The 26,316-nt window shown below is 47.4% G+C and overlaps 7 protein-coding genes across 7 annotated transcripts; 3 read left to right on the forward strand and 4 right to left on the reverse strand.

Annotated features, from left to right (window-relative positions):
* Positions 1 to 1,925: 1,925 nt before the first annotated feature.
* On the reverse strand, positions 1,926 to 3,617 carry F5147DRAFT_713727 (uncharacterized protein). Its single transcript, XM_041438421.1, has 4 exons — positions 3,097 to 3,617; positions 2,871 to 3,043; positions 2,297 to 2,810; positions 1,926 to 2,236 (listed from the first exon to the last, which is right to left on the reverse strand). Exons 1-4 carry the CDS (start codon positions 3,178 to 3,180, stop codon positions 2,177 to 2,179), a joined length of 831 nt encoding a protein of 276 aa, XP_041289007.1. The 5' UTR covers positions 3,181 to 3,617; the 3' UTR covers positions 1,926 to 2,176.
* A 3,991-nt stretch (positions 3,618 to 7,608) lies between these two features.
* On the reverse strand, positions 7,609 to 9,527 carry F5147DRAFT_640865 (uncharacterized protein; the record flags this gene model as incomplete). The annotated part of the gene is made up of 3 exons (XM_041433044.1): positions 7,609 to 8,164; positions 8,223 to 8,628; positions 9,212 to 9,527. The coding sequence occupies 3 exons, from the start codon at positions 9,525 to 9,527 to the stop codon at positions 7,645 to 7,647; spliced, it is 1,242 nt and encodes a 413-aa protein (XP_041289008.1). The 3' UTR covers positions 7,609 to 7,644.
* A 988-nt stretch (positions 9,528 to 10,515) lies between these two features.
* Positions 10,516 to 11,815, forward strand: F5147DRAFT_357605 (uncharacterized protein; the record flags this gene model as incomplete). Its single annotated transcript, XM_041429370.1, has 6 exons — positions 10,516 to 10,560; positions 10,622 to 10,657; positions 10,712 to 10,984; positions 11,038 to 11,229; positions 11,287 to 11,383; positions 11,442 to 11,815. The coding sequence occupies 6 exons, from the start codon at positions 10,516 to 10,518 to the stop codon at positions 11,606 to 11,608; spliced, it is 810 nt and encodes a 269-aa protein (XP_041289009.1). The 3' UTR covers positions 11,609 to 11,815.
* Positions 11,816 to 15,606: 3,791 nt separating this feature from the next.
* F5147DRAFT_777608 (uncharacterized protein) lies at positions 15,607 to 18,992 on the reverse strand (the record flags this gene model as incomplete). The annotated part of the gene is made up of 8 exons (XM_041442004.1): positions 15,607 to 15,989; positions 16,263 to 17,183; positions 17,215 to 17,521; positions 17,570 to 17,623; positions 17,679 to 17,906; positions 17,960 to 18,528; positions 18,581 to 18,797; positions 18,846 to 18,992. The coding sequence occupies 8 exons, from the start codon at positions 18,990 to 18,992 to the stop codon at positions 15,607 to 15,609; spliced, it is 2,826 nt and encodes a 941-aa protein (XP_041289010.1).
* Positions 18,993 to 19,261: 269 nt separating this feature from the next.
* F5147DRAFT_777609 (uncharacterized protein) lies at positions 19,262 to 20,308 on the forward strand (the record flags this gene model as incomplete). Its single annotated transcript, XM_041442005.1, has 5 exons — positions 19,262 to 19,361; positions 19,416 to 19,493; positions 19,548 to 19,857; positions 19,921 to 20,054; positions 20,103 to 20,308. The coding sequence occupies 5 exons, from the start codon at positions 19,262 to 19,264 to the stop codon at positions 20,306 to 20,308; spliced, it is 828 nt and encodes a 275-aa protein (XP_041289011.1).
* A 384-nt stretch (positions 20,309 to 20,692) lies between these two features.
* F5147DRAFT_656037 (uncharacterized protein) lies at positions 20,693 to 22,618 on the reverse strand (the record flags this gene model as incomplete). Its single annotated transcript, XM_041434044.1, has 5 exons — positions 20,693 to 21,474; positions 21,532 to 21,720; positions 21,787 to 21,887; positions 21,940 to 22,349; positions 22,409 to 22,618. 5 exons carry the CDS (start codon positions 22,616 to 22,618, stop codon positions 20,693 to 20,695), a joined length of 1,692 nt encoding a protein of 563 aa, XP_041289012.1.
* Positions 22,619 to 23,954: 1,336 nt separating this feature from the next.
* On the forward strand, positions 23,955 to 26,249 carry F5147DRAFT_561835 (uncharacterized protein; the record flags this gene model as incomplete). The annotated part of the gene is made up of 5 exons (XM_041430603.1): positions 23,955 to 24,617; positions 24,676 to 25,182; positions 25,248 to 25,638; positions 25,714 to 25,911; positions 25,960 to 26,249. Coding segments are annotated over 5 exons (2,049 nt in total), but the record flags the coding sequence as incomplete, so codon positions are not given.
* Positions 26,250 to 26,316: the final 67 nt, after the last annotated feature.

Genomic DNA, 26,316 nt, shown 5'->3' on the forward strand with positions numbered 1-26,316 from the left:
AACCTGCAGTGACCCTGCACAGCGACGAAATTGAGAAGTTGACACTCATTTTCATCGATACGAAGTTCCAATATGTACTTGTTGTTGTTTTTCTCTTGCTTGCTCCCTGATATATAGGTTGGATGCGAAGGTCCGGAAACGGTCGGACCGTCCTTTTCATCACATGACCCCATACTTCCTTGAACTCCGTGACGTTGACGAAATTACTAGTGACTACCAACCAACGCTCTTCCAAGTTTATCTTCCTCATGAACCATCCCTTGTACCCAATCCAACACTTGCTCGATGAAGAGAACCACTCTCGAGCACCCATGCTTACCCTTTGATGTCAATTACCGCGCACGCAATGATATTATCCCCTTTAACTCTGTCGCACCTTTTTTCACATTCATCGTAACGCCAACAGCAATGGTCGCTTCTTCCGATAGCCTTTCTCAGACTCGAGCTTAGTGGACCACGAGCAAAACTAAACACGGTCGATCGTTTTCAAATTAATTTCAAACATTCACATCGCTCGAGCAATACGAAAATATGTCTAAAGCAGCTGTATTCATTGGCTCCGAACTAGGTTTTGCATCATGAAACGTGATAACAAGGTGAAAGCAGAAACATGACTCACTGTCGTGACGTGCCACTCGTGCTGCCAGCTGGACTTTCAACCGACTACTACAGGCAGATGAATCCCTCACCCTAAGGCGCGCAGGTGAGTCATGTCGTTGAATCCTGGTCGCACAGCGACCTGCTCATACTCACGGGATCATAGACACACTTCCAGTTACTGCAGCAATTACTTTGTGATTCGCAAGATTCTACAGCGCCTTTACATGCACTGACAAACATAGGTGCTGTCAAAGCGACGACGACGGCGACGAGGGAGAAGCGCATTTTCTGTGTGAGGTGATATAGAATCTTCTGAGGGGGATATCTCTGCAGATGAGGAAATGTTATAGGAAAACGGCCAGCTTTTATATCATATCATTCATATACTAATGGGAATGATTCTTATTGTTTTGATTTTTATTGCTGTCAGATTGCAGAAATTTCGGGCATGAGCGGGCTCCCATGCCACATTGTATCATAACTCAATGTCTGGCTCGCTCATCGCTTCATCATTTGAACCTGCAGTGACCGTGCACAACGACGAAATGGAGAAGCTGACGTTCATTTTCATCGATACTCCCGATATGTACTCGTTGTCATTTTTCTCTCACTCACTCAATATAGTACCTGCAATTCGGCTCTGCCAATCGTCCAGTAACCCTGCAACTGCTGCGTAGATATAATAAGGTACCTTTTGGAAATTGATACTCAATTCTCATTCTTGGTATTCGATTTGTTAAACATATCTGTGTGTGCTGTGGCCCAATATTCACAGCTCCCTCTGAAGTTTTGGATGATCACGACTATGTCAAGTTATTCCATGGTATACCCTGATGACTACGCACTTCCTCGGAGACAAGGACCAGTGTTGACGACACTGGTGACTATTCCTAGTGAAAATTGACAATAAAGAGGTAGATGGGTAGCAATAGACGTCTGAGTACAAACCGAGGTAGATACTAGATAGGAATCTAAGACAATCGAAACGAACAACTCGAGTTGGGTTGTAGCCTTCATAGTCGGTTATCCCGTTGAGTCTTCGTAGGTTTGTGTTTTCACATCCAGTGGTGTGCCTTCTTGGGACTATGTATAGACGCACTTGAATCATTGATTGCCTTTTAACCTGCTTTCACCCTTATTGAATGTTCGTGCTGGATCGATGTGTCTCTGAATTTATTGATACTGTATAAGTGATACGGATGTCCTGTGAATATCTCCCTAATCTGTACTTGCGATTTCTATTTGACCGCCTTGTTAAGCTCTTCACGTCCTATGCAGTTCTACATCAGGGAGTTATTCAACTCACGCCGACAGCAACACTTCTCTTCAGTCTGGCGCTTCGATAGCATATTGCAGAGTGTATAACTGAACAAGAATATGGAGACTATGGTATCATACAAAGTAGATGGCTAGTGCTGCGGTAACTGACTCGATGAATGCTGGAATGATGAGATAAACAAGTACACGCTCCACTGTCTGCTCCGTGAATTTTGTCGAGCGGACAGCCGAGTAATCTTAAGCTTCGTCATGCGCCGAATTTCTTCCCCTACATTTCTCCAGCATCAGTGGATTACGTTTAGCGAGTCGGATTACATACCGATCCTCCAGTTTTGTTGTCTTTCGGTTTATTCTCATTCTAAGATTATCTTCAATCAGCCACACAGCACACTCGACCAAGCCGAATAATTTTACTTACCGAACCTGATGTAGACGTCTTTGCACCATTGGGGCCTCCATTCGCACGCGGCCCCGGAGTGTTTATGATTGGCACTTCGTCTGGTTTTCCTGACGGCTGCGTGCCCTGTCGGTTAGCGTTGTGACCCTTAAGACCGAATACATCGATCAATATCCTTTCCAACTCCTCATCGTCCGCATCAGCGGAGGTCGGACTACGACACCCGCCCTCCGCTGCGCTCCTGATCGCACGCTCGCGAGCCTCTTGTATCCCGAGGACAGTGTGCAGTTTGAGCTGTTCACCCTCCACGATGGACATTCGGCCCGCCCGCTTGCACAGGAGCTTATATGCGGGTAAGAGAAGGGATTTGTCGATTTGATATCTGTCGTAGGTGGTGATCTTCTCAATAGGTTCAATGTCCAATTTCTGGAGCTCGTCGACAGCTAGCTTCTTCATCTCTGGGAATTGCCATACTGTCGAGAGCTCCAGGATGGTGAGCCAGTGATCTTTCGGTTTGTGTTCGCGCCTGTACGAGCTGTGTGCAGTTATTAGTGACGATGCGTGCGGGATGATGATGGTTTAAATGGATGCTTACGGACTATACCAGACCCATAAGAATTTTGCGAAGTCGTCGACGGTTACTTTCTCGAGTCGAAACGCGCTGGAATCGGAAGTTCCCTCCTTGGGAGCCCTTTCAAATTCCTTCACGAAAAATTGCGATTCGACTTCGAAGAAGTGTCTATGTACACGGAATAGTGTGTCTGCAACCTGCTCCCATGTGATGATCAGCACGACAGAGACATAGAACAGGTGTGGCGTACTAGAAAAGTGATATTACCATCTCTCAGATAGTATTCCGAATGGTGGTTTACCGGGGAAACGCCATTATTGGAACGATTTGCCATGGTGCAGATAGGTTGTGGGTGAGAGTGGTTTTGAAAATGGTCGGAGATCGCGGCCACGACGCGGCCTTTTATGTGCGACTCTGGCGCTTGAAGAACCAAACAGCCACTGTAATTCAATCCAGGGATGATCCGCTAGAACACGCACCAACTCGCGTGATCCCAGGATTGGAAGCCTCGTGTTCGTCGACCTGGAGAAGCGTTGGGAAAGAAAGGCGACTTTGGACCACCATCGATAGAGTTCGATGGAGCTTGATACAACAATCGCACAGCATTTTACGCGAATCCAGTGCATACGACGCCTACAAATCGAAGTTCGATAACTGAAAGATAAGAGAGCTTGAACACGAGGCAATCAGGTACATTCTGATTCATTCAATTGCTGTGGGGCTAGAACGGTTGCCCAGAAGAGACACCCCCCAGAAACAATTACCGTGTCGTAAGAGGCGAGTAAGAAATACAGCAAGGATCCATGCATTTCACAAGAACCGAGCTCCACATACATAACCGCTGCTTCCATTAGGGTACAACACACGGAGATCAAGAAAGAGTGATAATTTGCATCTCTGGCGCTTTGAGATTGATAGCATTAGATTCAAGGAAAAGGCCCGAACAAGCCGCGATCTTGTCATGAGCTCCTTGTATTTACCAAACCGCGACAAAGTCACCATTTAGTTGTATGACAAAATACAAGAAACTCAGGTGCGACTGATGTGAGTGTGGTGATCAGAACAATGAACTTTAACGCGATCAAGGGTGTCGGATGATAGTTTGAAAATTACCCTGCTTACGTATACACAGCATCTCGGCTCACTACACTATGTACACAGTGCACACTGCACACCGACTCGGATGTCCTCGGATTATTTTGCAGGATTTCTATGCGGCCAACATGCAAATCTTCGAACTGCGGCTTTGCTTCTGACACGATTGTCGGCTAATTAGCATGTGTCATATTGGACAATTTGGTGCTCGCTGCTGTCGGTGGATCTAACAACGCTGTCCTTGTATTTTGCTTGTATGTTACAGTATGTACATGGACTCACAACTCCTCGCCATTAGCTCATCCCTACAATTGCTTTCGACGTATCTCATTCTACGGGAAACGGTTCAACACACCTTCGCGTTAACGCTCGTCCCGAGCATGTTCGACAACGGGCAGAGTGTAACGGATATGCCTTCCATCTGCTAGTGTTCTCATCCTTCACCTATAGCACCCAACTTCGAGAACAAAATATGAAGATACCTCAGGCATATATAGCCGCTTTCGTCGAGATATTGTGTGGTGCGTTTTCTACTACATTTCAAGATGTATATATCTAAAGTGGAGGTATCCAGCATTTACGAGCCGTTCAAATTAGCTTCAAACCTCACGAAGGCGTGCATAGGCATTCAATATTTAGCCAGCTCCCAGAAGTCCTGCTGAAGTGCCTCTAGCGGGTAATGAAGCGCATATACCCTTTCCGAATGTCCAAAATACAAGGGACAACACGCATGCATCCTGCTTTCTAGGATATGGCGCATATATTCAACCCTCTAACGCATGTCGTATGCATATATGGCTAGGGTCCTCGCTGTATAGGGTCCCTCGCTGTATATGCACACAACATCCTGCTAGTATTCCTTTGGAGCGACCAACCACTAAATTGACAACGCAGACGCATCCATATCTCATCAAAGCTCCAACGCTGATGCACGTGCTCGACACAACTATGTCCTTCGTCTACGGGATGTCATCAATCCTCTAACTACTCCCAAATGTCGCGCAACACCATACGCTCGAGCCTTGTCTATAATCACAGGTACTTCACGGCGGACCTCCCCCGCTGGTCTCGCACCTTCTGAGAGGTGCACGCAGCCATCCTGACTGGTACCTTGTTATTCATTTTACTTACGTGATTCGTTAAGAACATGATTGAAAGGCTTTGTATTTTCTGACGACGTATATGTAGTCTTGACGTGTGCTGATGATCATGTCAAAGTGAATAGTACGCCACCATGCTTCAGTGTGGATTGACTATTGATTGTACAGATACGCTGCTCATCGAGCTCGAGTGTAGAACTTATTGCTGTGGAGATGATCTTGCGTCAGAGAATGTGGGGAGGGCCGTGACGAAGTGTAGTGAAGGTGGCGTCTCTCCAGGTATGACTCTCATGGCAGTTGCTGAAGCACAAGGTCGACAAAGGGAACGCCTGTGCTGCGGAACTTCTGAGGAACTTCGATTTCTAGTCTCCATTCAGCACGTTAAACATTGAACGCAATGACTTCTCGCCTACCTGAGCGAGCGATTCGAAGGTCACATGAAAGGGAGTCGAAGAAGGCAAGTGGATCGTTATGCTTCATTGAAACTAGAGAACCAACCCTCCCAGCTGAAGAATGACAATACCATTGGATAGTCCATCACCCTTACTTCGATCTTCTATCTCTGCCAATCGAGATCATACCCTGGATGGTAGAGTACTCGGAAATTCCCCACCATCCAGAACCCATTTACCGTGATTGATACAAGCGTTAAAAATGCTTGTGATTTCAAATGCAGTTGAATCTAGCGTAAACACGTTCAGCGATGTTCGGGGTGATCAGCCAGAACATGGACTCACTCTAGGATCGAAAGCCTTGTGTTCGTTGATTCGGACAAAGCGTACTTGAGAAGGGAAGGGGGATTGCCAGCCTTTTCTTGGCCTGAAATGGGGCCTGATATCTACAGCATTTAACGCTCATCCAGTGTTCAAGACGCCTACAAATCAAAAGTCAAAGATAAGGTAGCCTATACACCAACCGGTCATACGCAGTCTGGTCCACTGCTCGTGGAGATACACTGACAATATTAATGTTGCCAGTACAAAGTTACGAATGAAATTTGTGGGAGGCAATCGAGTAGACATTCAGCGAGTATGTATCACAATATTTTCCATGAGTTATGACCATAGGAATACTGCGTGACATACTCACTGCCTCCATCAGGCACAACATAGTTGTAAACAGATGAGCGAAGAGGATCTGCATCCCTGGCGCTCTGACACCGGGGAGAGGTATGAGTATTTTGCTGAGTGAAGCCCGTAACTTTTCGAGCTCGCTGTGGCTACCAAATCACCGCAAATGATTATAATTATAATTGTTTGTATATTGGCAGAGACAAGGTGTTTGGGGAAAATATCAAGCAGCGCGGTGGTCAACGTTGGATGCAAAAGAGTCGATCATAACAAGTTGAACATGACAGTTTCAACCAGAAGGTACCGGCAACGCCCGATGGCAATTTCGACCGTTCCTTTTCGGATTCGAGCGCTACTTCGACGCATTGCGAGAAACAATATTACAGATGGCCCTCCCGTCAATAAAACCTCGTGTCGCGACTCTGATCGACAGGAAGAGTGTTATGCACATTTCTGATAAGTTTTTTGCTGTCTTCCCCCACCTATCCCAAAAACTTACTTACAACTTGAACATTCAGTTACTGCAATAGCCCGAGACACAATATGAAGACGCCTCTAGCATAGTCAACAGTTGTGGCCTGGCACTCGTATGCCAAACCTCTGTATCCCTCTGCACAGCGCGTTAGATATTCAAGTTCATCCTTCACAATGACTTCTCGGCGTCGCCCACCCGAGCGAGCGATTCAAACACGGAGAGTCTAAGAATGAAGGTGGATTGTTATGCCCCAGTGAAAGCAAATGGTAGGTGATAACTATACAATGCTCAAGCGCTCATAATCACTCTTTGACATCTCACAGGCAGTCTACATAGTCAAAGCTTTGCAGACCAGTACGTGAACAGAACGCCTCATTTCGAATGGCATGATCGCAGGATAGTTCACCTATGTGTAACATCGACTGACATGCCTTTGCTTAATCGAGTAATCAATATTTCCCTCCCGATTCAGAAGCTCTCATTTGTCTTCATATCTTTCATTGCTGCAGATCCGCTAATGGTAATTTTAGTAGATGCTTCCCACTCCTGAGCTCGTGACGCAGTTCCTGAATGTCAGGCCGTCAAACTCATCATACATTGCAGTAGATATGCCCACTCGAGCATATGATGAGTTTGACGACTACTAGTTAGCGTACAATCTGGTGAGCTGTTGAGACTGCAGTCATTTTGGCGGGTTGCACATGCCTTCTTCACATATCTTCCCCGCCCGCGAGCCCCTGACTTTCTTCCGAACCGCTGTGGCTGCAGGGTCATACTGACAGACTTTTCCAAAGGGAAGTAGATTGGTGTGATGCTCACATGTGTTCGTAAACTTTCCAGTACTATTCTTTTTGCATGTACATTTACATTTCACTCCTAGATTACATACGAGTATATAACTAGATTTTATGGTAGTCACATTTCAATGGAAACGTCCGTGTTCAAGTCAAGCGTCAGCTTGGGCTGTTCGGGCTGTTCGAACTTCATACTCTCACTTCCGATTACAACAGTGCTTCATCAGGTAAGTTAGCATGCCCTGTGACATCAATGAAACAAAACTACAAATGCGGAATAAACCTAGTCCAAGCTACTGTATCGTATACGCCAGTAGGTAGTGATTGTAAGCTCAGAATTATGAGTACAATTAGCGTAATACGTGCAGTAATATATATGAGAGCGGCAATCTGTCCAGCATTGAATCCGAATATCATCATCAAAAACCTCCCTCTGTGCATGAGTGACAGGGTATCAAGCGAAATAATTACTGGTGCACATATTACCAAAATGGAGGTTGCGCGCCATAATGTGCTCTGCGTGGCTGTGAAAAAGTAATTCCAACCGAGACAGTGTATCCCTCCAAACATCATCCCACTGAAACATCCAATGAGAAGTATGATCTTACCAACACGATACCTAGTCAGTAGGTCCCCGTCGTGGTTAAAGTTGTACCTTTTGTAGCCACCTAGATATGGCGCACGACGATAACGGGCAGCATGGGGGGAAGGGCTTGCTGCAATGCCCATGAGACAGACAAAGGGATGAAAGATATGACTCATAATCCGCTGATGGCTAGAGTCTCTATTGCAAGAATGCGGACGAATCAGAATAATTTCAGGCAACGATATTGACAACGTACTTCTCATAGTCTAATCGGCCTGGTGGAGCTGCAGTTGCTTTCAGATGAACAATATAAGGACGTCCTACATCCTTAGGCTTCTTCCACCACAAAGCATAAGGAACGCAGGTCAAGGCAGCTACTGCCAGAGTGTCGATTTCAAGCAGGGTTATCGGAAGATTCTGGATGTAACGAGCCACAAGCTGTGTGACGAACCACACTAACTGAAGAACGGCGATGCCTTTGGATAGTCCATCACCCTTACTTCGATCTTCTATCTCTGCCTCTGTGATGACTGGCATGTCCACGGATCCCCTACGAACAAACTCCATGAGTTCATCGGGAGTAAGAGTAGCTCGCGGCATGCCATCAACGTAGAGTATAAATCCACCCATCCATGCAAAGAACCCATGGGTTATTGTCCATTCTATGAAAGGATTAGTTACATCTTAGTCCTGCATAACTGAAGAGTCCAAGCATATGACTGACGTTTAAACTCTACATAGCGGCCAGGAGCGCCTGAACTTCTATCCGCTTCTGAAACGTCACCGGCTAACATAGCCGGGCTCTCTGATATATCTTGATCCTTGCCGTGGGTCGTGGCACTTTGTGCACTAAACGCGTCATTAAAGTCCTCTCCAGCTTCAGGGAGGGTGACATGAAACTGCCGCGTGGCCCATGTGATCATGAGTTCTGGGGAAATCAATGCTGTGACCATGACTAACCACCGTAGATGTCCTCCCTGATATAACTCGATCAGCGCCGTGGGTCGTGGCACTTTGTGCACTAAACGCGTCATTGACGTCCTCTGCAGCTTCATGGAGGGTGACATGGCCATTTAAAAACTGCCGCGTATTCCATGTGATCATGAGTTCTGGGGAAATCAACGCTGTGACTATGACTGACCACCGTAGATGCGCTCCCTGGTATAACTCGATCAGCGCCGTGGGTCGCGTCACGTTGTACTATTATAATAAACCCGTTGTCCCTAAAGTCCTTTGCAGCATCACGAGCGCTGAAAAACTGCCGCGTAGCCCATGTAATCATGAGTTCTGGGGCGATCAACGCTATGACCATGATGAATAGACGACGAGAAGTAATGGCAATTTTGCCCTCGTCCATACCCGGGATGTTCGGATGGACGGCAGTCCATGTGCAGGCAAATAAGGTTAAGCCACAGCTCAAGATAATGTCCCACAAGGATCTGGTGTTGCAGAACGGACAGTTGCTGGCATCGAGTATATGGGGACTGGTGTTGTTGAGACTGGGGAGTGAAGCGTAAACAAAAGGAACGCATAAGAGAACAGCGCAGGGAAGGAGGGTCATCATGATGGTGAAGTTGAGGACATGGCACCTGTTCATCCTGCTCTCTCAGTTTTTAAGGAACGGTCACTGGGTTGATGCCGTACCGTATTCATCGATGGCAGTGAACTGATACACAGGACTGCACTGCCCGGTGCCGAGCGCTCCCCACAGGCGATTTACGAAGTGGCTAAGGCCGCTTGCCAACACAAAGTTACAATATGAAATTTGTGAGAAGCAAATAGAGATTCAGGAATGAGCGTTTCACTGAGTTGGCAGACTCGGAAGCCGTGACTGGTTGTCAAAGTAAGGAACTTGCTGTGTCTACCGAACCACCACAAATGATCATCGATATTGTTCGGTGTGGGCAGAGACAAGGAGTTCGGATGTGAGAAGACCAAGCAGCGTGGTGGTCAGAATAGTAGTATGATTGATCAAGATGCAAGCTAGCGCTCAACAGCAAAGGTCTAAAGCATGACCTGTCTGGAACGTCTCGGAAGTTCCCTGGTTTCAGTGTTTTCTGTTTAGATTATCACGAGCATTCTACCTACTGAGTATTTAGTCTCGCCCGTATGTAAATGTGTCTTTAGAATTTCTCTCAATCAAACTATAGCTAGGCTGGTATCCAGTTATCATTGCGCGGAACGTTCCATGTACTTCTGCCGCCGCATCTAAAAAACAACTTCTACCTGCCGTCACAGTAAGTACCAGTGTCCGGCAACGCCCGCAGTAATTAATTCTCAAGTTTCAACTTGAACTTTGTTCCAACTGTACGCATCTTGCAAGATGCATGCAGGCATGAGGCTGTACATGTATGCATGCGGATTTAAATGTGAGTACTGATACCAAATATTCCAGTACAATGTTCGACGGAGACTTACTAATTATTTTGCATAGAGACCCGTTGCCTTTCATCGTATCAATAACATGTAGCTACCTCAGCAGGTTTCGTGAACAATGAACATGCTTCATCTCTGCAACGATTCATTATGTGAATACCTTCTCCTTAGCGATGGGCGAGATCTTGATACTAAACGAAGGGCTTTTGTGCACCAAGGTACGCCAAATGTACCCTTGGCCTTGTGTTGGGCATGCCGATAGATGTATATATAACGCAGCTTCAACACTTTCAAATTATCACAAGCTCACAGAACGTAACATAACCAACTTCCACTGCAGGCCTTTGGCTGACCTTCCTTCTCCGACAGATGCCCAAAGAAATCACATATAGCGAGAGCTCAGTTCTTATACAAAGTTCCAAATCACAAGAAACCGACGAACACTCATGCGAGGATATGCCACCCCAATGGCAGCCCCCACCGAGGCCAATAGCGAGGCGCTGTTTCATTATCCTTTGCTATATTTTTGTGGCAGACTCGAACCTTGAAAGTTTTTGGAAGAGAATCAGTAGAGACTCCTCAAAGGGCTGGAAAGACTATCATGCCGAATATTTTGAGTTCCTTAACCGCATAAGCACTGTGGTAAGTGGTACTATACGGTCATCGGGTTGACCAAATTCTAAATGACTCACCAGCAAGGACTGCTGCTCACAACGACAGCTGTCTTCATCTCAACCGCCGCCCCGTTATCTATCCTAAATTATGCTGCGGACATTCCATACGCATGTTTGTCTGAGTCGCTTGTCTTTGCTTTGTTCGGGCTGTTCCTGCAATTGTTTGTTTCTGCCTACTTGGGACCACGATATAAACGCGCAAAAACATTGGAGGTGAGTAACCCCCTGTTAAAACTACATATTCCCAGTGAATGTACCTATGAAACTTAGGAACTCGAAGAGAAACGCTGGATGATCTTTTGTCACCTTTTCAATTTAGCTCTCCCAGCTCTTTTCTTTAATGCTTCTTTAGGTTGGCTCTTAAAGGGTGCGATTTTGACTGTTTGCTTGAAACGATGATGGCACTGATACCTTTATGTTTTCAGCTATTGTGATCACCGGGTGCATGTCACAATCACTCCTAACCCGTATTCTCACGATCATCACCGTCTTTGCTCGGGTCTTGGTGGAATTTCTGTCCTTCGTGATTCTACCTCCATTTCGAAAATTTTGGGCAGCGTCATTATGGGGTATTCACCATGACAGACATTGAGGATACGGGACGGTTCTATCGCTTCATTCAGCCTCTTTACGATATGCGCGCTCATTTCTGTCTTTGACAGTTTTACTACGACCATGATATTAGCATGCCCTCCCGATGTATATTTCTTATATCACATTCACTCGTGTATATTTCTTCCGTCCATTGTACTCGTGTATATTTATCTGCCATAATCTCGATCAGATTCACGTTTTCGGCTCAGTTTTGCGCATGACTTTCGTTCTTGTCCAGGAAAATGGTGCTAATGCTTCCACAAACTCCCAGCTGACGACAGGTGATTCAACTTTGAATGGTCATCCCACTCGAGCAAGCCATATCCCTGGACACCCTTTGGACTTGGACTCCGCTTTACTCTCTCCCAGACGCGGCATGACACCAAACACTGACGTATCGTAACAGCGCTCAATTTCTCCGCCAGTCTGTGGCATATTCTACCACTGCACATTCCTATCTGTATATGTGTTCCTTGTCAAACAAGTACGTGCAATGTCAAGGTTTGCACGTTGACCTCGGCTGTACCTGACAGAATGCCAAATATTCCCGTACCTTTTAAAGTGGCTAGAGGATGGAAGACCGGATACACTCAGCGGTAATAAGGTTAGTACAGACCAGCAAGAACGGTTGGGAATACTGTGTCAGCTGAAGATAAGAGCACGCAGAATCAAACAGGACACGCGAGCAATACGAGCATGCTGTCAACACAACAGTCGTGAAGGGTAAAATTCTTCCTGCATCGAGCAGCTTTTGTCAACGATGATTGGCATGAATGGGTGATTGGAGTCTGTTGTCCATTTTGCTCGTGTGAACTGGGCATTTCATGCTTGCATCGAACTTCGCCATTTCTGACTTGGGTGGTGTCTGCAAAGCACTGACACGAATCTGGGCATACACTGCACCCACCATTAGTGATGTGCGGGCCCGGCTCGGCCTGAAAGCCCCGGCTTAGGCCCGGCTTTGGGGGGCTTGGGCTTTGCAAAAGCTCAGGCCGAGCCGTGAGCCCAAGCCAGGCCAAAGCCGTGGCTCGGCTTGGGCTCAACGACGGCTTTCAAGAACAAAATGATCTGAAATTCAATCTAAGCATATGTGTAACGATGAGATACTAAAAGAACTTCATGAACCGTGTAGGCATGGATGTTGGTATCGTGGGTCTGCCTGTGAGTATGTCTTTGTGCACATGGAAGTACTTGACGTGCGCGAAGATGAGCGTGCTGTTGTGTTCACCTGTGACCGGGTGCGTGATGTCTATCGATTGGTAGAGCTGTTGAGAGGCGATGTTGTCAGCGAGCGAGCGGGCTAGGCGTGAAATGGAATTACCTCGCATTCAATGCTAAAAGCGCTTTCCTTGACGCGTGAGGCTCTTATTTGCACCTGAACACGTCGTCGTTAGCGGATATATCGTATCATAAACGTGCACGCGTACTGAGTTTTCTCCGTGAAGCGCTTGAGGAATTCGTCATAGATGCCTTCTTGCAGGAAGATACGCAAACCTGCACAACACGTCTGACCGTGGTTCCAGCTGGTGAAATATGAGTGTAGTTTGCATGACAACACGGTATACTCACAAGATACCGAATGCAGCCCAGTTGAGATTTCACTGTTCCCAGATGTGAATGGCACATCTCACCACTCGGTCGGTCCTACTTCGTCAACCACAATATTCGGACCACGTCATGAAAGAAACCAAAGCCAGAACGTCTGGCAGGAAGCTTGATGCCAGAGTATATCATCGAGGGTCACTTCAACTGCATATGGAGCCACATAGTACAGTAACTTATACCCATACTGTAGAGATACGACACTAGGTTCGTCACGTGCAGCCCGTGACGATGTCACGCTTAGTCTTACAGGTTCGAATGTCCAGGTGACCTGTGACCTTACCCAAATAGATTCGCCTGCGGATCGTAGTGCTTCGCCGCTCGCAACGCCGTTTGCAACCATCTGACATGCTGCTTCGTGATTCAAGCAACTTGCTTCAGTCTGTCATGGATTCGCCTCGCATAGCGCTGACTGGTAACGAGTGGAATTGGAGATTCGTGAGCCTCGCAAGTCGAGAGGCGTTGCAATATTTACGTGATGTTCAGAAGAATGATCCAGCTGGATGGACGAGGATTGCTACTGCTCAGTACAAGACTGTCAGCGTTGACCAGGCAACAAACTCCGAGTCAGAGAACGAGGCCACTGATACTACCGGAGCCGAATCCCCCTTCGTGTTACGACAAGCGGTCGTGTGCGACTAGGATGATCTAAACAGCGACAACCACGACAGTGGTACCAAGTGCTGAGAGTCGTCGGCCTTTACAAACAAGCAAAGGTTGCGTACTCAAACGTAGCTCGTGGTGGTTAACGAGGGGTTACGCTGAGATGATAGCAGGGTTTACAGACAGTGAGAGGCGTCACTGAAGGTACGAGTCGATGTCGAGCAGGTAGCTTTAGCGGGACAAGGAGTTCAAGGATAAAGCTAGTTGATTAGACTAGTTTCTGGGTAGTACCTAGTAAGATTAAAGTAAGGAACGTCTACTTTAATCTTCGACCTTATATAAGGCTACTCTATCGTATCTAAGCTCAGCTCGAAGCTGGGTTCTAATCTGCTTATCTACATGAGTCAGAGATAGCGTCCATGAGGCGGGCTTCTATCGTAGATAGCGTCCATGCGGTACGCTTCCATCAGAGATAGGATCCACGTGGTATCCTTCTATCGTTATCTAAGGCAGCACGAGGCTTGCCTTCTATCTTCTATCAGTCCATGAGGCAACACGAGGCTTGCCTTCTATCTTGATAACATTAATAGGTCTTCTAGACCTATGTCGTCATGTATTGTCACGTGCGGTCCAGACCGCTTATCTAAGCCGGCAGTTGCCGCTTATCGTCATCGTCATCTGTCATCATCTGTCGTCACAGAGCCAGTGATGCTCCGGTATCGTCTATAGAGCTGGTGAGGCTCCGTTGTCGTCTATAGCCGTGCGGGTGGCAGAGGGCTCTCTGCTGGCGGGGGACTCGTGCCATGTTACTGTAACACTTCGACGATGCTAGCGAGCATGACCTCGATGCCAGTGACGTGCCAATGGATGCACTCCTTGATCATATGGCTTCCGGGGGTGAACACGTCCGTTCTGACTGCCGTATCGATGCAGATGGCGGACTTCTGTGTTCAAACCACTCCGAAGTCTATGATGTGGGTGACATTACTGCCAAAGATGTGGAGAGTGGCTCGAATAGTGTTCCGAAGGTTGATTACGGGCGTGGAAAGCGTAGACGCATCGCAAATTCGATGTATGATGATTTCTGGTCCCATTAGCGCATAACCTATGTTTTTTTTCCCATATGTCACAAATTAGCTTCGTCCCACCAAAAATTCATGTGACAGTCACACCAAATAGATTCGATTCGTTAAGGGCTGTGACCTGTGACGAACCTAGTGTCGTATCTCTACAGTATTAGACGGACAGCTGAGGGTGACAATGTAGCAATAGAGGCAGGCCAGCCCATGTGGGCCCATGGCAACAATTGTACCATGGTAGACGAGTGGGCTGCAGGGTTGTGTGTACCTGTTGCAAACGGATGGGCCGGTGGTATATAGTGTAGATGGTAGTATAGGAATGTACTATATAGGATATCTATGTAAATAGTAGTGAATGCAATGAGCTATGGAGACGAGTGGGCCAGCTGAATGGTGTGCAATGTAAATGAGTGGGCCAGGGAGATGGGTATGATGGGGACGAGTGGGCCGGGGGTAGGGGTGCAATGGAGACAGGTGGGCCGGGGGTATGGGGTGCAATTGAGACGGGTGGGCCGGTATGCGAAGTACAATAGAGACGAGTGGGCCGGTATGTGAAGTACAATGGAAGACGAGTGGGCCGGGGGTACCGGGTGCAATGGAGACGAGTGGGCCGGTATGTGAAGCACAATGGAAGACGAGTGGGCCAGGGGTATGGGGTATAATGGGAGACGAGTGGGCCGGGGGTACTGGGTGAAATGGAGACAGGTGGGCCTCATGATATTCCACCCGGTGGACAATGGAAATATTTGCCAGTATGGATGATACAGATGAGCCGGAAGAGCGTTGTGGGACAGAGGTGAAGGTGAGATGGATGATACAGATGAGCCGGAAGAGCATTGTGGGACAGAGGTGAAGGTGAGATGGATGATACAGATGAGCCGGACTTCCGGTGTGCGAGAGGTGAAGGTGAAATGGATGATACAGATGAGCCGGACGTCCGCTGTCCGATAGAGGTGAAGGTGAAATGGATGATACAGATGTGCCGGACGTCCGGTGTGCGAGAGGTGAAGGTGAGATGGATGATACAGATGAGCCGGACTTCCGGTGTGCGAGAGGTGAAGGTGAGATGGATGATACAGATGAGCCGGACGTCCGCTGTGTGATTGAGTGAAATGGATGATACACATGAGCCGGAAGGGCGTTGTGTGATATACGATGATGGAAATACCATCCGGTATAGCAACATTCTCACTACTGAAATGCAGGTTGTGCGATTATATGATGCATTGTCTTCAACATTGAAAGCACCAGAGCTTGACAACACAATGTAGACAACTAGTACATACGAAAACATGAATGATATAGACTAGTATTATGTCGGCCCGTCACCAGAAGGCTTGCTTGGATACCTAGCACTCACTGACTGACCTTGGTGTGATAGAGGTCCAAATCGCGGGCGTGGCAAAGGAGCTGAGACGGACTGGGCATCAGCCGGCACATTTGATGGCCCGGCGACCGGGAGAATAGGAGATTGCACAGGTGGTGCACCAACTGGAGGAACAGATGGGCCGGATTCCCTCATGGTCAGTGAAGGGATGATGGTGGAATTGGATGGCACCCGGTTGTGCCTTGTGACCGGTGATCCATCTGCAGTATCACCCAACATATCACCACCGGTCTGGGCACCCATCCAAGAGACATCTGGAGTGAACACATTGTTGGTCACAGTGCGAGCAAACGCACTGATAGATGGGTCGTGGGCTGTCACAGGGGGTGGATTAAATGCCGGTGGAGTTGATGCTGTCGCCTGAGTAGATCTTTGCTCCCTCAGATACCTGACAATACCTCTTACCTCAGCCGTGCACTCAGCAAGGAGTCCCTTCTGCACACGCATATTCCGCCCTATGTCATCAATCTGCATGGACATGGCGCTATCAGATGCCTCGGCGATGTCCATGCGATTCTCCAAGCGATCATGCCGGACGTCAATTTCCATTTGATCATGTGTGCGCAGTTCCTCCATCTCGATGCGAATTTGGGCCAACATGGCCTCCATCTTGTCATGAGAGAGAGGGTATTGGGTGGAATGACCGGGTCCAGAAGGAGAGACAGGGGAGGGATGGTTGAAATTGACCGGTAACGGCGAGAACCGGATATTGTCCTCTGAGGCCATGGCCGGTGATGAAGGTGGCATCTCATCATTGCCGGGCTCCACCCAATGATCAGGAGGGAAATCGTGTGGGGATGCCAAAGGGGCCAGTTGTTGTGCAGAACTGCTGGCAGCAACCATCTGGACATCATCGACATTGTCCTCCTCTTTGATAGGACTTGGGTGCCGGATATCCTTGCCTACAAGAATACATCAGAATGGACAAGTAACCGGAAACAAAAGACTTGCCTTTCGCCTTGGATTTCCCACTCATCTTCTCTCCGGTGGCTTTGGACCAGATGGTCTTGGAGCGAGTGGCTACTGTGACTGCAGGTGGTGCAGTGACGGTGATGGGGGTAATGGTGTTGGAAGAGGTGGTGGGTGCGCTCTCTGTGTTAGTCCAGATGCATGCCATCTTCCACAGATAGCACAATGAGCAAGTCGAGGCGATCTCGCCTTTCTTCGTCCATCGGGGGAAACACTCAACATTCTTGGCCAGACATCTATCACAAGGCGGATGGGGTTCATCAACGCGGGGCTATGGAGAATTAGTATGGTAAAGCATGGCATTGACCGGAAGACACACCGGTTCTGGCACTTTGCCCTTCTTGCCGGTGGCCTTGCCCTTGGGCTGCATGGACTATTCAATAATGTTAGCGTTGTATATCACCTGTGCTATGACAAGCAAATCCTACCAGTTTTTGCCGTTTCCCTGGTCTGACAGTGGCCTGCATCCTGATGAGCGATAGACCGGTAAATGTGAAGTAAAATAATGAACTTGCCTTTGGCCTGCCTTGTGTATCATCATCCTCATCCTCCAATTCATCCTTTTCATCGTCCTGAATCACAACCCGCTGACTTGCCTTCGATGCACTGCCCTTCTTTTTGACAACAATTACAGCCTGATGAGTTGATTTCCGGGGCTGCTTGTTGCATTAGTAATGTTGAATATCTCAAGAAACAAACTCGCCTCAACGTCCGGAAGATCATCCACATCGATCCCCTCACCATCCTCATTGCCATCATCTTCCGGTGCCTTTGCCTTCCCCTTCCCCTTCCCCTTCTCCTTCCCCTTCCCCTTCCCCTTCCCCTTCCCCTTTGCCTTTGCCTTTGCCTTTGCCTTTGCCTTTGCCTTTGCCTTTGCCTTTGCCTTTGCCTTTGCCTTTGCCTTTGCCTTGTCATTGTCGGTAGTGTCAGTGTCAGACAAAATTGCCTTTGACTTTGGTGCAGGCTTCCGGGCCCGGTTGACACGGGGCAAAGGGGGGCTGCTGAGCCGGCGTTTCCGGTTTGTTGATGTCCTGGCTGTTGCTGTCCCACCGGGTGGCACATCTTTAGGTATGCAAATGCTGATGTGTGGTGCTGGTTCTGGTGCAGAGGCTGGTGCTGGTACAGGAACAGGTACCGGTGGTGGGGCAGGTACTGGTGGTGGAGCAGGTACCGGTGGTGGGGCAGGTACCGGTGCAGGAGTAGGTATCGGTGCAGGCACCGGTATCGGTGCAGGAGCAGGTACCAGAGCAGGTGCAGGTGCAGGTGCAGATGCAGGAGCTAGTGCAGTCACAGGTGTGAGTACAGGTTGCATGAGGAGGAATATACTTACCAGTAGCTGCAGGTGAAGCAGGCGGCGCATGACCCAATGTCTTACTGTACAATGGATGCTTCATGCACATATCCTGATTGTTACCAAGATGGTTCCAATCCAGGACTACCATCAATTGTGAGGTGCGCCTCTGAGTGCGAAAGATCTCAGCTGCAAGTGACAGCAGGCCAGGGGGAACATATGAAGCGTCCCTCCCATATGAACAAATCGCGACATTCTGGGACCCTAGTATCAATACAGGCAACCGACAGGACAACAAACATACCACTTCGCGAGCAATCTCGTGGCTCAACTCCATTTTCTCGTCCTGAGACTGCGACCGGAGAACATCTTGAACCATCTCATTGAGCCGGGCGACAAGAGCAATGAGAGCCTGGTTGGCAGCCACAGCAGAAGCAGATTGAGAAGACATGATAGTGAGACGATTACAATAGAGCTAGTGGACAAGTCACCCGGAAGAGACGTGTAAAACAACAACACTTATAAAATTTTCAATCACCGGCTAGCCGGGCCGACTCGGACATATCCGAGTCCATTGTTCGCCTCATTGTTGTCAGTCTATTTTTAGATATAAATGTCTCATTGTTGACACGTCATCAGTAATCAATTGTTGCCAACCAACCTGTGAGTACATCATCTGGTCACAGCCTTCTGTAGAACATTGATTCTTCCGGTGATATCATGAAGACCGTGGATTTGTACGACCCATTCCAGAAGAAAAGAAGGATGCGATCATCAGCGATTGCTCAGCATAATCTACATGTATCTAGTGAGGATGTAGGTAAGAAACCATCACCTCCCACAACGTACCGGTTCATATTATCCGGCATTCCAGTTCATAGCATCTTGGAGCCAGGGAGAGAGGAGCGCACTTACTACAACCCTTTCATGGTTTGTTCAAGCATGGGCGAATGTGAGTTCATCTCATGCTAAGCGATGGTAAGGACAATTGATATGAATTTTAAAGATCTAGATGTCCTGTCAGCCCATGACGGGTTGCAAGATGGTAAAAGATTGAAGATGGTGAACTCTGAACTGGCAGATGATGACTGGTCATTGGACCTGGGATTTCCTTCGTCAGATTATGACCGGATGACCGACAACCACGACCAACAACAATCAGACATGTTGGATATGCAATTTCCCACCTTGTCTGATGATGACCGGTCAAATGGTGAGATGTTGGACTTGGGATTTCCTCCACAGCTGGACGATGAAGATGTGCTCGATTTGGGGTTTGATATTGACCTCTGTGATCCGGCCGGCAACACAGGCATGTCGCTGGAATCTACATCTCATAAACTGACACTCATTTGAAACAATATTTGACTAGAAGACAGGGCTCTTGACATGGGCTTCGACACATATCTGGCAGATGATTCGCTTGATAAAGGGAATAATATTTCACCGGAAGAACACCCTTTAGAGATGGGTTTCGAGATGGATCCGGTGCGTGTTGATCCGGATCAGTCTTGTAAGCCTTCTTGCTGTTCCCGAGATTGTTCTGATCATTTAAACTTAGTCACCGTCAGTCGACAGGATCCCGTTGGATATGTAATTCAATGGGCTGTAGGTGATTTGCGCGAGGCAATGCACCAGTTGCAGATGGACTGGGCTGGTAATGCAATGTCGCCGGACGAAGCCTTTGCTAGAGAGCAAGTTCTTGACTGTACACAAGAGTTATTGTTGGCATGTCAACTGATGTCGATATCTCGACTTTCAACGTGAAGTATATATTTATAGTCAAATGCTATCTACACCTATCACTAGAATACTTGCTTACAACGATCCAAATTACTACGATTGCATATACTGAGCTTTATAAGAGGCCTTTGTACTTCTATGAGAGCACTTTGGCTCTGGATTGGTTGTCTGTGCTTCAGATGCTTTGGCTTTCTTGCCGGAGTCCCTTCTTGGGGCAGGGGGTGTTGGTTTGGGCACCGGTGCTTTGTTAGTTTTATTCTTGGCATGGACACCTGATGTAGGGCCAAATGCATGACTTCTAGAAAGATGTTGCGAAGGCAGAGGATCATTGTCATCATTACCGGTTGATTGTGCAGAACCGGTGCTGGTGTTGTCTTCTGCCTGTCCCCTTCCACTTGCAGTCAGCTTTTATTTCTTGACTGGTGGCGGACCATCCGACTCCAAATCAGATTGAATGGGAACAACCCTACCCCTCTTTTGGGATGATTTTGATTTAGGTGGTGGTGGGACCGGTATGGATTTCTTGACCGGTGGGCGAGTATCTTCCTCCTCTGAAGCCGGATGAGTGCTGCGGACCGTATTGGTCCGTTTTGCCTTTGAAGGTGGTGGTGGGACCGGTATGGATTTCTTGACCGGTGGGCGAGTATCTTCCTCCTCTGATGCCGGACTAGTGCTGTGGACCGTATTGGCCCATTTTGCCTTTGAAGGTGGTGGTGGGACAGGTATGGATTTCTTGACCGGTGGGTGATTGTTGATAGATTTCGACTTTGGAAGTGGTGATTGGAGGTTGTCATCGTGATAGTGATCGTCGTCCTTCTCCTCATCTTCATCATCCTTGTCCTTATCCTCACTACTAGACACCTGTTCCACCCCCCTGGTGTGCCTTACGGTGGACTTTTTCACTGGAACCCTGGGTCTCGCATCAGAACTATTGCCGGAGATTATCTCTGCTGGTTCTCTCATTGTCTTATCATCGCCTTCCCAGCCTTTAAATTCAAAGGTTGGGCGAACCTGGTCCTTCTGTCTTTGACACCACAACTCTAACAGCCGGTCAGCATCAGCCAGCCGAATCTTTGACGGATCGTCAAGCTTCCAGCCGGTAGGTAAAAAATTGGCTGCAATAAAGTCACCCTGAGCCATCCTGACTGAGGCCCAAGGAACAGACGCCTTTGGTTGTTGGCTGCACAATCCTGAAAAATAGCTGGTCAGCGGATCAACTCTCCAGATGCATCATTTGTGAAACTGACTGTAGTGTTTTGTGAGGAAAGTTCTTATAAGACGCTTTTTGCTCTCTAGGTTAAGCTCTGTGACGTCCGGTATGACCGGCAGCCCATAGCTATCCACCTCCAAAGGATAATCGTCCTTCTTTCCACCTTTCTTCCTGCTCTTCTTCACCTCCTCTTCGTTATCATCGTCATCATTATTCAGGTCAACGTCTGGTATCACCCCAGGTCAGATAAGTACTTGACTGAATAGCGCAAGATTTTCAAACAGAAGCTCACCGAACTCTTCCCCAGCATAGGCATTCCACTCCGATAACATGGACTTCCAGTCCTTCGTATCGGTCAAACTATTGCCCTCCAACTTTTCATTGAAGTCAATTCTTTCAACCGGATCAGTATATCTTTACCGGTTGAGTGTGAAGTGGAACTCACCCATTGATCCGGACTTCGTCTTCCTCTGTTTTCCATGCTGACAATATGAAAATTCTCACACCGGCCTGCTTCCACAACTTTGTTGCCAGATCCTTCATCATACCGGGTGCTTTCTTCTTTGCAAAGTCCGCCTGGACAGCTGCAGGAGGAGCCTTGGCAGACCACTCAATTGCAGTGTTCTGAGCCTCCTCCAGCTCCTCTTTAGATAGACTGGCCACGACTGCAGTGAGTGTTGTCTGATATCTTTCAATAAATTTCTTCGATCCTGGCATCGCTCCGGTCTTTTCAATGATCTCCTCCTTGCACAGTTGTTCTATGACCGACCAGGAAGTCCATTTCTGACCGAACTTGCTGGCTTTCTTTTCTCGAGTCTTTTCAGGTCTCCGGTTATATAACCAGTCCCGGTACATCTTGATACATCATGATATAAGTCGGTCATCATGTATAAATTTAAAGTTCTACTGCTCACATATTTCCTGTTCTTCAATGACCGGTCATCCATAGCAGGGGCATGCACCTTGGCCTCTTTTATGACGGCCTTCAGAATCTTTTTTCTATCGTTGGCAGCTGCTTCCTTCCATTCTTCTAGGTGGGATTTCAAGACCAGCATCTCTTCATCGGTTAATTTCTTCTGCTTGGTTTTTTTTGGGCTATCGACTGATGAGTTGGACCGGGGCATGGCAAAGTAGTTGAGGAGCAGTGGACGTCTTGATAGAAGAAAGGATGCATGTGTATCTCACAGTAATAGGTTACATAACCGATGTACGTGACTGCAAACCGAACAAAGGATTGTCCAATACTCGTTCATTGGTATGATTCCCTCAACATCCTATGTGTTTCTGATTCATAAAATGTAGAACTGTAAAAGCATATGGACTTAGACCTGTATTATATAGTATATGGGCAGCATACAGCCCTCAAATACTGGATACCGCCCTGTGCAATCATATTCCACAACTTGCTCAAGTAAGTATAATCACAAATGACTTTGAAGGCCAGCATGAATGTGGACATTAACAGCCGGTGTCCTGAAGATCAAACCAGAAGCCTGTTTGTCTCTAGAGTTGGTTATTTGGTTTGAACTGTTCTCTCAGAGCATGTTTTGCAATGCCAGTGTCCTTGACTAAAGTTTAATCAATGTATTTACTTTGCCAGACTCGTCAATCATCTAATCGAAAGAAGTATATATTGCTGCCGAACCCTCTTAATCACCTGAATTATTGTTCTACAGCCAACACTCCAGAACGCTGGCTAGAAAGAAGTATTTAAACATTGAAATGTAACCTCCAGTCGACGTACTTTATCCAGTCAATTGTCATGTAACTTGAACATGAAATCCATGCGACTCGGGTTAATGGCAGGATTACGGTGTTTGTGATGTCATGCAACTATGGCAATCTCAGTGACTCCAACCTTAATATATCCCATACAGGTGACATTGCAAGATCTTCGGTGAGATCACAGGAACAATGTGGTAATCCCGACCGGTCAAACCATTCAGAGTCTGGACAACACCGGATCAATTGGTCCCTTGATGACTGGGTCGTTCAATGACTAAGAAGGGAAAATGTGGTAATCTCGACGGTTCAAATCACCCGGAAACCGGAATTGATGGAAGGCACCACAGTGAAGTCATGTGCTAGGCTACCAGTCATCAAGTTTACAGCACACCGATCCTTTCCAGTCAATATGGCAAATACCAAACAAAAGGGAATCACATACACCCCTCCTATGAAGAAACGATTACCTCAGCTGTATAAGCTCAAGGAAAAAACTACAACCAGGGGATCGAGGTCATCTTGGGTGAAAGATTCATGGGCTAGGAAAACAAAGTCGGTAACATCATCACCAACAAAATCACCCTCGAAGCATAAATCTGGGTCGCCTCACTTGCTCTATGAAGGTGCTGACTTTGAGTTTGACCAAGGTAACATCCCCCAGCCTAAATTTCCGAAATCCCAGGCAAGCAACAGTTATCTTCATTTCCCTAGTCTGACCGGACCATACAGAGTCAGAATGCATATCTCCGGCAATGGAAATGCAAGTTCAAGGACTACATAAATTCACTCATGATCAGAGAAGCCCCACCAGCCAACCGACTTTGCTCAGTCTGCAAGAAGGATGGGGTGTATAGATGTCATGGCTGTTTCAATGAGCCACTCTTTTGCACAGACTGTTGCAGAATTCAACATCAAAGACATCCATTCCATCGCATCAGTCAATGGACCGGATCATTTTTTCAAGAAACTTCACTCATTAAAGTTGGCCTGCACATTCACCTTGCTCACGACGGCACTCCATGTCCCAGCAGCACCGATGACTCATCAGACTTTTTTCAGTGGTCAGATACCGATGACAATATAGATGACGATTATCCAGAAGGACCTTTCATTCAACCGGTCAGAGACTCAGATCGTCTGGCAATAACTGTAGTAGACAAGTCCGGCGTTCACTCCCTTTCCATATGTTATTGCCAATGCCCCGGTGCTCTCAGCCGAGACATACAGCTCTTTCAAGCAGGCTTGTTTCCGGTGTCTTTCACCAGACCAAAAACTGCATTCACATTCGCTGTCTTGGACGACTTTCTGTTAGACAATCTCGAGTGCGGTACATTGGCCATGAATTACTACAGCAAAATTCGCAGACTCACCTCTAGCATCTTTCCACTGATGGTTCCGGTGAGCTGGGTTTTATTCTGTACTTCACATTCTGGTCATTAAAGAACAATATCTGTAGGATCGCTATAGAGAGCTCATGAGAGCTGCCAGGCAGTGGCGACAATGCAAGCTCTACAAGTGGCATGGATTTGCCCACAAAGATGACCAGCCAAAGGATGGTGATCTTGCCCTATTTTGTCCGGCATGTCTGCAACCGGGTATAAACTTGGACCTGTCTACTGGTACAGTCGCCCAGCCCGACGATACACCTTCCTGGCTCATGACTAGGTATTTGGTCATGCATGGCAATTTCAAAGCCGAGCACATGCATCCGGTGAATCCATCCAATGAAGTATCATTAATGGATGGTCTGGGGTTCATGGTCTCCAATGAAAGATACAAGAGCCATTTGGCCATTGCTCAAGACAATGTCCAAAGGTCAGATTGCAATAATCACTGGGCAGTAAATCAAGCAAACGCCTCGCGGCAAAGGCTGGAAGCCACCGGTATAGGAGGATGTGCATGTGCATGGCATGGATGTTTTGTCCCACATTCCATGGTCGACTTTCAGAAAGGCGAAAGGTCAGTACATATTGCATCCGGTCACATCAATGGATGATCTTACAACTCTTATGTGGAATAATCAGGCAGATGAACATGGACTATGCATTAAGTCAAGCTCTCAACTATAAGACCAATGGAATCTCTCGAGCCATCACTTTCTACGACATAGATTGTCAGTATAACAAGTATTTGAAGGACCGGATCGCTTCCAGCATGTATCTTTCCATCCCCATAGGTATGGATATCATTCCTGGAATCGGTTTGTGGCATGTACATGGACATCAAGACAACTGCTTTGTCCGGTATGCATCAAATTTTATCCATGGGACCAGCCGGATAGACGGAGAGATCATGGAAACCCTCTGGGCACCTTTGAATATAATATCTCCATCGGCCAGGGGCATGGGAACTCTCCATCGCAAGGAGGTATTGGATTATCAGATGAATGATTGTAATTTCATGAAAATGATTCGTATAAGTAAGTCACCCACCTCCAGATGTGCGTGTGTTGTTGGCGCTCATACAATTCATGTCCGGATGGCACCTCCGGTAGCTAAGTTTCTGTCCAGAAAATTGAAAGAGGCCATCAAGGGGGCTTCGGAAAGCAAACTTGCTTTTGATAATCTTAACGAGACCGCCAACCCCGACATGGTAGTTCTTTGGAAGGCAGAAGAGGCATTGGCTCATGCAAACAGAGCAGAGGATCCTATGGCTATGGACATCTATGAGGTCCGGTTGGAAAGGGGCAAGTGTCCACTTTTATTGGCTGTCCGGTAGGTCTGATCATGAGGTCGTGCAGCGCCAACAAAGAAACAGCAGGAATTGCGCCTGTTGCAGGCTCAAAATCGCCCTGAACATCCGGTCATCAACCCTCCCGGTCAACGAGGAGCCGCCACTTGGCTCGCAACCGGTCTTACCATAGAGGAATCCCAAATATCTCTCTGCAAGGATGTGAGAAGTTTGCGAATGCACCCAATGGACATGCAACTGTTGAGAGTGGCTCGATGCCGGGATAAGCTTCACACTCAGATCATGAGCTTTCTTGAGATGTCACCTACTTATCTCAGAGTCGGAGTCAATGTCAATGACCCAGATTGTCCAGTTACTGTTTGTAATTCACTCGATGATTGTGAAGATTACTCCGATTTTGACGAAG

Source organism: Suillus discolor (assembly GCF_016758755.1).
Source record: "Suillus discolor strain FC423 chromosome Unknown F5147scaffold_60, whole genome shotgun sequence".
NCBI lineage: Eukaryota > Fungi > Basidiomycota > Agaricomycetes > Boletales > Suillaceae > Suillus > Suillus discolor.

Excerpts from the sequence above, each read along its gene's own strand:
- F5147DRAFT_713727 (XM_041438421.1), bottom strand. The coding sequence starts at position 3,180 with ATGGCAAATCGTTCCAATAATGGCGTTTCCCCGGTAAACCACCATTCG. Across the intron at positions 3,044-3,096 it reads ATGGTAATATCACTTTTCTA|GTTGCAGACACACTATTCCG; the intron begins GTACGCCACACC and ends ACATGGGAGCAG. Across the intron at positions 2,237-2,296 it reads AGACGTCTACATCAGGTTCG|AATGAGAATAAACCGAAAGA; the intron begins GTAAGTAAAATT and ends AGATAATCTTAG.